We start from the raw sequence: 12136 nt of genomic DNA on the forward strand, positions 1-12136 counted from the left end.
GTCGCTCCATTCCCAGCATATGCCAATGACATACTTGTTTGAAAACACTATGGTATGCTCTATTTTTATTTTATCGGAGTGACTTTATGTAGTTTTAAGGACATTAAATTTTGCTGATAGAGATGCATTTAAGATTGGTGACGATATGCTTACATTTATATCTGGAATTGTCAGCAACAATTACAGACGGAATCTGTTGTAAACAGCCTAGCCATAGCCAACGATGATCTGAAGAAACCCATCATATTGATTGCCATCGTAAATCACGTCTTTCATGTTGATAAATCTCAGCTAGCTTCTATCAAATCCAGTTTAGAGAAGTGGCCAATAAAGTTGACGATATTGCCAATGAATGAGGAATTTTCAGTGTAGCATATGTGCTTTGAGAATGTCCATTTCCTAAATCGAGGTGTTTTTTATAGCAAAATATTTTTTCGATATTGAAACCTGCATATGCCGCTACAGTCTCAGAAATAACTCATTAAGTATATCAATAAAACTTAGCGCATTCACGAAAGTTAAGATCGAGATGAAAGGCATCTGGAAGTGAGGCTAGGAACACCATAGGAGTATGCCAGGCATTGATCTAACACGTTTATATACCGTATAGTCGGGGAGGGGCTAAAGAATATCAAGTGATGTATCTCTTCAGTAGTCATTAAACTGTGTACGTCAGCATTTAACATTCCTCGTCATCGTGTTCTTTTCAGTACATTCAGGCCATAAAAACAAATGTTTCTACTCCAAACCATTACAAAACGTGTTCATTTATGATTGTGTCAGCCATCTTTATGTGTTAATTATATTACCGATCTGTAGGTTCGACATCAGTCGACGCTACACACTAACTTGGATTGGCAGGCGTACCACAACTTAATGACATCCATGAACACCCGGATGTACAATGTATTGGCGGTTCCTGTTAAATTAACATTACACAGCGATACATTGTAACATACTAGTAGATGTACATGTAGCTGTTTCTCATTAAATTAGCATTGCTCAACAAAAATGTAACCACTTAATAATTACATTGTAGTCAAGATACGTATGTACATAGGTGGATCCCTAAAATTACACTCAATGCCATATATTGTATATTATACATATATAATTATGTACTTCGGGTTCCTGTTGAAATGACAACACTGGTATGACCCTTATATGCTATTCCGTTGGTGGTTCCTATCACAATGACGTCACCAATACTACCCTTATACTGTATTCCGTTGGTGGTTCCTATCAAAATGACATCACCAATATCACCTTTACATGTATACGATATTCCGTTGGTGATTCCAATCAAAATGACATCATCCCTACCACCCTCATACCATATTCGTTGGTGGTTCCTATCAAAATGACATCTACTATACCACCCTTATACTGTAGTCCGTTAATTAGTGCTTCCTATCAAAATGAAATCACCCATACCACCCTTTTACTGTATTCCGTGTGTGGTTCCTATCAAAATGACATTGCTCAACAATGTATATCTGTGATGGTTTAATATATTTGGTAGCCAATGCCTATACAATAGTTTCGGTCCTGATAAAATAGACACCAGTCCATGTAGCTATACAATGTACGTTGATGTGAACATGGTGACAGTTCTCTTTAAATCGACAATAGCCAACACCATCATCGTAATTTGGTTGTGGTACTGACTTCATTCACATCAATAGCTACTAGACATTGTAATTTGGTTAAATCCAAACCACAGTGCAGAAAAATCACTTGATGCATCTAGATGCTTACTCAGCAGAAAATATTATTGCTTTTTTCTTTCTGGAGCTCAATAAACCCTGATAAAACAGATCTGGCTTTTTGTTTTATTTCTACATAAACAAATGCAACTACATGTATATCAAAATAGCAGTGATTTATCAGATGATGTATACAAAATACAATATTACTGGTGGTTTATCATGATGAACATCAACTATCAATGTACATAATAATGTTCCTATTCAAAGAAAACCTATGAAATGAACAAATCAAATACAAATACAATGTACACCAATACAATGTACAACAACATAACTACAATATTCAAAAATACAATGTACACAAACATAAATACAATGTACACAAACACAACTACAATGTACACAAACACAACTACAATGTACACAAACATAAATACAATGTATACAAACACAACTACAATGTACACAAACACAACTACAATGTACACAAACATAAATACAATGTATACAAACACAACTACAATGTACACAAATGCAAATACAATGTACACAAACACAAATACAATGTACACAAACATAACTACAATGTACACAAACACAACTACAATGTACACAAATGCAAATACAATGTACGCAAACACAACTACAATGTACACAAACACAACTACAATGTACACAAACACAACTACAATGTACACAAACATAAATACAATGTACACAAATACAACTACAATGTACACAAACATAAATACAATGTACACAAACACAACTACAATGTACACAAATGCAATGTATACAAAAACAAATACAATGTACACAAATACAAATACAATGTACATGAATAGTTATGGACCCTATAAACTCTCAAGCTCAGACCATTTATTTCAATGATATTGATTTCAATGCTTCAGGCCATAATTGGAACAAAATCCTACTTGACTTACCCCTATGATACAGGGATGACTCCTATTGTACCAGAACTGGAACTGATGTTGATCATAGTTTGGCACAGTCTGACCTTTGACGTTTGAAGTCAAACACAATTCTGCCAAAAAAATATAGAAAAGGAAAGTAACTTCGGCATCCTGACTTTTTCTTGAAATTTGTATGTTTGCATGTTAACATAAAACAAGCCATGTTATTAACTATTATTAAAGACTAATTAAAAATAATGGTGGCATTATGATATCAACATTGTTGTTATGTTGTTCTTAAAGGGTCCTCAATAGCCCACTCATTAGAGCGCTGACAACTTAACCTCAAATGAATATCTCATGTGTGTGATTTGACATTCCCTGTCTGTTCAGTGGCCGCGATAGCTCACTCCGCTAGAGCCCAGACAACATGACTCAGATGAAGATCCAAGGTGTGTTGTTTGATGTTCCCTACCAATAGAGTGGCCGCGATAGCTCACTCAGATAGAACTCTGACGTTACTCAGGTGAATTTAAGATCTGAGGTGTGTGGTTCAACACTCCCTACCTGTGGAGGGGTTGTGATAGTTCACTCATTTAGCGCGCTAACTACATTACCTCAGGTGGAGATTAAAGGTGCAAGGTTTGATACCCGATACCTAAGAGGTGTGTTAGTTTGTGTTTCTCGGGAAGCTAAGATACAGGCCAGTTTATGCTGTCGTGATTGTGTCCTTGCCATGGGCAAGACACTTTACCCTAATTGCTCTCAATGCCATTTGAAGAGCCTCCTGTTTGTGGTTTAGTAAGGCAGTCACCAACTACTACAAGGAAACCTCATCTAAAAATGACCCTTGCTGTTCAAGGAGTGATAAACCCAGCATACAAACAAACATGTAGTTCAAACCCTGTCTCTGTACACCACCATTTTGTCAAGTAAACTCCCAGTACATAAACATACATTGTATATTTTGTAAATAATGTAATTTAATGGTTGTTCTCCAACAATGACATAAAGGTAAAAAATAATTGAATATTAAATAGAAAGAAAATATTGGCAAACTTTGATAATGAATTAAACAAATTTTGCACTTTCTGTAAAGATCTTAAAATTTTCAAAATTTTTCAAATCAATTAAAACCCTAGTGCTACACTGACACAAAGGGATCATCTTAATTCCTATATACCAGAGTTTTCTATGGTAACTGACCATTAGTTAGGACTGTGTTCCGTATTGTGAATCGTAGGTTGAATTCAAATCATGAGTATGAAATGTTTGGAAACAGATCAATGAAATTTCAATTCTATAATGCACACCATAGGATAACAAAATGTGTTAGAAAGGATGGGTACTATAGTGTTAGAAAGGATGGGTACTATAGTGTTAGAAAGGACGGGTACTATTGAAGTCAATAAGTAAGTAGACGGAAATCTTAACAAGCAAATAAAATAAAATACTGATTCCTCCTATAATTACATGACAGCCCTATATGAAACAATACAGACCTAAAGGTAAAATCACAGACCTAGAGGTAACATTATAGACCTAAAGGTAAAATTACAGACCTAAAGCTAACATTACAGACCTAGAGGTAACACTATAGACCTAGAGGAAGCATTATAGACCTAGAGGTAACATTATAGACCTAGAGGTAACATTATACACCTAGAGGTAACATTATAGACCTAGCAGTAACATTATAGACCTAGAGGTAACATTATAGACCTAGAGGTAACATTATAGACCTAGCAGTAACATTATAGACCTAGAGGTAACATTATAGACCTAGAGGTAACATTATAGACCTAGCAGTAACATTATAGACCTAGAGGTAACATTATAGACCTAGAGGAAACATTATAGACCTAGATGTAACATTATAGACCTAGAGGTAACATTATAGACCTAGAGGTAACATTACAGACCTAGAGGTAACATTATAGACCTAGAGGTAACATTATAGACCTAGTGCAACATTATAGACCTAGTGGCCTAGAGGTAACATTACAGAACTAGAGGTAACAATATAGACCTAGAGGTAGCATTACAGACCTACAGGTAACATTACAGACCTAGAGGTAATTTTATAGACCTAGAGGTAATATTACATACCTAGAGGTAATATTACATACCTAGAGGTTACATTATAGACCTAGAGGTAACATTATAGAGCTAGAGGTAACATTATAGACCTAGAGGTAACATTACAGACCTAGAGGTAACATTATAGACCTAGAGGTAATATTATAGACATAGAGGTAACATTATAGACCTAGAGGTAATATTACATACCTAGAGGTAACATTATAGACCTAGAGGTAACATAATAGACCTAGAGGTAACATTATAGACATAGAGGTAATATTATAGACATAGAGGTAACATTAAAGACTTAGAGGTATCCTTACAGACATAGAGGTAACATTACAGACCTAAGGGCAACATTACAAAGACCTAGAGGTAACATTGCATACCTAGAGGTAACATTACAGACCTAGAGGTCACACTATTGACCTAGAGGTAACATTATAGAGCTAGAGGTAACATTATAGACCTAGAGGTAACATTACAGACCAAGTGGTAACATTATAGACCTAGAGGTAACATTATATACCTAGAGGTAACATTACTGACCTTGAGGTAACATTACAGACCTAGAGGTAGCATTACAGACCTAGAGGTAACATTACAGACCTAGAGGTAACATTATAGACCTAGAGGTAACATTACAGACCAAGAGGTAACATTATACACTTAGAGGTAACATTATAGACCTAAAGGTAACATTGCAGACCTAGAGGTAACATTATACACCTTGAGGTAACATGATAGACCTTGAGGTAACATTACAGACCTACGGGTAACATTACATATCTAGATGTAACATTACTGACCTTGAGGTAACATTGCAGACCTAGAGGTAGCATTACAGACCTAGAGGTAACATTATAGACCTAGAGGTAACATTACAGACCAAGAGGTAACATTATACACTTAGAGGTAACATTATAGACCTAAAGGTAACATTGCAGACCTAGAGGTAACATTATACACCTTGAGGTAACATGACAGACCTTGAGGTAACATTACAGACCTACAGGTAACATTGCAGACCTAGAGGTAACATTATAGACCTAGAGGTAACATTACAGACCAAGAGGCAACATTATACACCTAGAGGTAACATTACAGACCTAAAGGTAACATTGCAGACCTAGAGGTAACATTACATATCTAGATGTAACATTATAGACCTAGAGGTAACATTATAGACCTAGAGGTAGCATTACAGACCTAGAGGTAACATTATAAACCTAGAGGTAACATTACAGACCTAAAGGTAACATTGCAGACCTAAAGGTAACATTATAGACTTAGAGGTATCCTTACAGACCCAGAGGTAACATTGCATACCTAGAGGTAACATTACAGACCTAGAGGTCACACTATTGACCTAGAGGTAACATTATAGAGCTAGAGGTAACATTATAGACCTAGAGGTAACATTACAGACCAAGTGGTAACATTATACACCTAGAGGTAACATTATATACCTAGAGGTAACATTACAGACCAAGAGGTAACATTATACACCTATAGGTAGCATTACAGACCTGAAGGTAACATTGCAGACCTAGAGGTAACATTATAGACCTAGAGGAAACATTATAGACCTACGGGTCACATTACACACCTAGAGGTCACACTATTGACCTAGAGGTACAATTGCAGACCTAGAGGTAACATTATATACCTAGAGGTAACATTATAGACCTAGAGGTAACATTATAGACCTAGAGGTAACATTACAGACCTAAAGGTAACATTGACGAACGACCTAGAGGTAACATAATAGACTTAGAGGTATCCTTACAGACCTACAGGTAACATTACAGACCTAGAGGTAACATTATAGACCTAGAGGTAACATTACAGACCAAGAGGCAACATTATACACCTAGAGGTAACATTACAGACCTAAAGGTAACATTGCAGACCTAGAGGTAACATTACATATCTAGATGTAACATTATAGACCTAGAGGTAACATTATAGACCTAGAGGTAGCATTACAGACCTAGAGGTAACATTATAAACCTAGAGGTAACATTACAGACCTAAAGGTAACATTGCAGACCTAAAGGTAACATTATAGACTTAGAGGTATCCTTACAGACCCAGAGGTAACATTGCATACCTAGAGGTAACATTACAGACCTAGAGGTCACACTATTGACCTAGAGGTAACATTATAGAGCTAGAGGTAACATTATAGACCTAGAGGTAACATTACAGACCAAGTGGTAACATTATACACCTAGAGGTAACATTATAGACCTAGAGGTAACATTACAGACCAAGAGGTAACATTATACACCTAGAGGTAGCATTACAGACCTAAAGGTAACATTGCAGACCTAGAGGTAACATTATAGACCTAGAGGAAACATTATAGACCTACGGGTAACATTACACACCTAGAGGTCACACTATTGACCTAGAGGTACAATTGCAGACCTAGAGGTAACATTATATACCTAGAGGTAACATTATAGACCTAGAGGTACCATTATAGACCTAGAGGTAACATTACAGACCTAAAGGTAACATTGACGAACGACCTAGAGGTAACATAATAGACTTAGAGGTATCCTTACAGACCTACAGGTAACATTACAGACCTAGAGGTAACATTATAGACCTAGAGGTAGCATTACTGACCTTGAGGTAACATTATAGACCTAGAGGTAACATTACAGACCTTGAGGTAACATGATAGACATAGAGGTAACATTACAGACCTAGAGGTAGCATTACAGACCTAGAGGTAACATTATAGACCTAGAGGTAACATGATAGACCTTGAGGTAACATTACAGACCTAGAGGTAACATTACAGACCTAGAGGTAACATTATAGACCTAGAGGAAACATTATAGACCTAGAGGAAACATTATAGACCTAGAGGTAACATTATAGACATAGAGGTAACATTACAGACCTGGAGGTAGCACTATTGACCTAGAGGTAACATTGCAGACCTAGAGGTAACATTGCAGAACTAGAGGTAACATTGCAGACCTAGAGGTAACATTATAGACCTAGAGGTAACATTACAGACCTAAAGGTAACATTGACGAACGACCTAGAGGTAACATAATAGACTTAGAGGTATCCTTACAGACCTACAGGTAACATTACAGACCTAGAGGTAACATTATAGACCTAGAGGTAACATTACAGACCAAGAGGCAACATTATACACCTAGAGGTAACATTACAGACCTAAAGGTAACATTGCAGACCTAGAGGTAACATTACATATCTAGATGTAACATTATAGACCTAGAGGTAACATTATAGACCTAGAGGTAGCATTACAGACCTAGAGGTAACATTATAAACCTAGAGGTAACATTACAGACCTAAAGGTAACATTGCAGACCTAAAGGTAACATTATAGACTTAGAGGTATCCTTACAGACCCAGAGGTAACATTGCATACCTAGAGGTAACATTACAGACCTAGAGGTCACACTATTGACCTAGAGGTAACATTATAGAGCTAGAGGTAACATTATAGACCTAGAGGTAACATTACAGACCAAGTGGTAACATTATACACCTAGAGGTAACATTATAGACCTAGAGGTAACATTACAGACCAAGAGGTAACATTATACACCTAGAGGTAGCATTACAGACCTAAAGGTAACATTGCAGACCTAGAGGTAACATTATAGACCTAGAGGAAACATTATAGACCTACGGGTAACATTACACACCTAGAGGTCACACTATTGACCTAGAGGTACAATTGCAGACCTAGAGGTAACATTATATACCTAGAGGTAACATTATAGACCTAGAGGTACCATTATAGACCTAGAGGTAACATTACAGACCTAAAGGTAACATTGACGAACGACCTAGAGGTAACATAATAGACTTAGAGGTATCCTTACAGACCTACAGGTAACATTACAGACCTAGAGGTAACATTATAGACCTAGAGGTAGCATTACTGACCTTGAGGTAACATTATAGACCTAGAGGTAACATTACAAACCTTGAGGTAACATGATAGACATAGAGGTAACATTACAGACCTAGAGGTAGCATTACAGACCTAGAGGTAACATTATAGACCTAGAGGTAACATGATAGACCTTGAGGTAACATTACAGACCTAGAGGTAACATTACAGACCTAGAGGTAACATTATAGACCTAGAGGAAACATTATAGACCTAGAGGAAACATTATAGACCTAGAGGTAACATTATAGACATAGAGGTAACATTACAGACCTAGAGGTAGCACTATTGACCTAGAGGTAACATTGCAGACCTAGAGGTAACATTGCAGAACTAGAGGTAACATTGCAGACCTAGAGGTAACATATAGACCTAGAGGTAACATTGCAGACCTAGAGGTAACATTATAGACCTACGGGTAACATTACAGACCAAGAGGTAACATTATACACCTAGAGGTAACATTACAGACCAAGAGGTAACATTATACACCTAGAGGTAACATTATAGCCCTAGATGTAACTTTACAGACCTAGAGGTAATATTATAGACCTACAGGAAACATTATAGACCTAGAGGTAACATTATAGCCCTAGAGGTAACATTACAGACCTTGAGGTAGCATTACAGACCTAGAGGTAACATTATAGACCTCGAGGTAACATGATAGACCTAGAGGTAACATTAGAGACCTAGAGGTAACATTGCAGACCTAGAGGTAACATTACAGACCTAGAGGTCACACTATTGACCTTGACGTAACATTACTGACCTTGAGGTAACATTACAGACCTAGAGGTAACATTATACACCTAGAGGTAACATTATAGATCTAGAGGTAACATTACAGACCTTGAGGTAACATTACAGACCTAGAGGTAACATAACAAACCTAGAGGTAACATAACTGACCTTGAGGTAACATTATAGACCTAGATGTAACATTATAGACCTACAGGTAACATTATAGATCTAGAGGTAACATTACAGACCTAGAGGTAACATTATAGACCTAGAGGAAACATTATAGACCTAGAGGAAACATTATAGACCTAGAGGTAACATTACAGACCTAGAGGTAACATTATAGACCTACAGGTAACATTATAGACCTAGAGGAAACATTATAGACCTAGAGGTAACATTACAGACCTAGAGGTAACATTACAGACCTAGAGGTAACATAACTGACCTTGAGGTAACATTACAGACCTAGAGGTCACACTATTGACCTAGAGGTAACATTATAGATCTAGAGGTAACATTACAGACCTAGAGGTAACATTACAGACCTACAGGTAACATTATATAACTAGAGGTAACATTATATAACTAGAGGTAACATTATATAACTAGAGGTAACATTATAGACCTAGAGGAAACATTATAGACCTAGATGTAACATTACAGACCTAGAGGTAACATTATAGACCTAGAGGTAACATTATAGACCTAGAGGTAACATTATAGACCTAGAGGTAACATTACAGACCTAAAGGTAACATTACAGACCCAGAGGTAGCATTACAGACCTAGAGGTAACATTACAGACCTTCAGTTAACATGATAGACCTTAAGGTAACATTATACACCTAGAGGTAACATTATAGCCCTAGAGGTAACATTACAGACCCAGAGGTAGCATTACAGACCTAGAGGTAACATTACAGACCTCAAGGTAACATGATAGATCTAGAGGTAACATGATAGACCTTGAGGTAACATTATACACCTAGAGGTAACATTATAGCCCTAGATGTAACTTTACAGACCTAGAGGTAATATTATAGACCTACAGGAAACATTATAGACCTAGAGGTAACATTACAGACCTTGAGGTAACATGATAGACCTAGAGGTAACATTGCAGACCTAGAGGTAACATTTCATATCTAGATGTAACATTATAGACCTAGAGGTAACATTATAGACCTAGAGGTAGCATTACAGACCTAGAGGTAACATTATAAACCTAGAGGTAACATTACAGACCTAAAGGTAACATTGCAGACCTAAAGGTAACATTATAGACTTAGAGGTATCCTTACAGACCCAGAGGTAACATTGCATACCTAGAGGTAACATTACAGACCTAGAGGTCACACTATTGACCTAGAGGTAACATTATAGAGCTAGAGGTAACATTATAGACCTAGAGGTAACATTACAGACCAAGTGGTAACATTATACACCTAGAGGTAACATTATAGACCTAGAGGTAACATTACAGACCAAGAGGTAACATTATACACCTAGAGGTAGCATTACAGACCTGAAGGTAACATTGCAGACCTAGAGGTAACATTATAGACCTAGAGGAAACATTATAGACCTACGGGTAACATTACACACCTAGAGGTCACACTATTGACCTAGAGGTACAATTGCAGACCTAGAGGTAACATTATATACCTAGAGGTAACATTATAGACCTAGAGGTAACATTATAGACCTAGAGGTAACATTACAGACCTAAAGGTAACATTGATGAACGACCTAGAGGTAACATAATAGACTTAGAGGTATCCTTACAGACCTACAGGTAACATTACAGACCTAGAGGTAACATTATAGACCTAGAGGTAACATTACAGACCAAAAGGCAACATTATACACCTAGAGGTAACATTACAGACCTAAAGGTAACATTGCAGACCTAGAGGTAACATTACATATCTAGATGTAACATTATAGACCTAGAGGTAACATTATAGACCTAGAGGTAGCATTACAGACCTAGAGGTAACATTATAAACCTAGAGGTAACATTACAGACCTAAAGGTAACATTGCAGACCTAAAGGTAACATTATAGACTTAGAGGTATCCTTACAGACCCAGAGGTAACATTGCATACCTAGAGGTAACATTACAGACCTAGAGGTCACACTATTGACCTAGAGGTAACATTATAGAGCTAGAGGTAACATTATAGACCTAGAGGTAACATTACAGACCAAGTGGTAACATTATACACCTAGAGGTAACATTATAGACCTAGAGGTAACATTACAGACCAAGAGGTAACATTATACACCTAGAGGTAGCATTACAGACCTAAAGGTAACATTGCAGACCTAGAGGTAACATTATAGACCTAGAGGAAACATTATAGACCTACGGGTAACATTACACACCTAGAAGTCACACTATTGACCTAGAGGTACAATTGCAGACCTAGAGGTAACATTATATACCTAGAGGTAACATTATAGACCTAGAGGTAACATTATAGACCTAGAGGTAACATTACAGACCTAAAGGTAACATTGACGAACGACCTAGAGGTAACATAATAGACTTAGAGGTATCCTTACAGACCTACAGGTAACATTACAGACCTAGAGGTAACATTATAGACCTAGAGGTAACATTACAGACCTTGAGGTAACATGATAGACATAGAGGTAACATTACAGACCTAGAGGTAGCATTACAGACCTAGAGGTAACATTATAGACCTAGAGGTAACATGATAGA

General features: G+C 36.9%; 1 protein-coding gene across 1 annotated transcript in view; it reads right to left on the bottom strand.

Annotated features, from left to right (window-relative positions):
• Positions 1–12136, bottom strand: part of LOC117334550 (adenosine deaminase-like protein) — a 47119-nt gene that overhangs the window by 13158 nt on the left and 21825 nt on the right. The window contains exon 8 of the mRNA XM_033894233.1: positions 2654–2754. Coding sequence (XP_033750124.1) covers positions 2654–2754 — 101 coding nt within the window. The remainder of the gene's footprint in view (positions 1–2653; positions 2755–12136) is intronic.

This window comes from Pecten maximus, chromosome 9 (genome assembly GCF_902652985.1).
Source record: "Pecten maximus chromosome 9, xPecMax1.1, whole genome shotgun sequence".
Classification (NCBI taxonomy): Eukaryota; Metazoa; Mollusca; class Bivalvia; order Pectinida; family Pectinidae; genus Pecten; species Pecten maximus.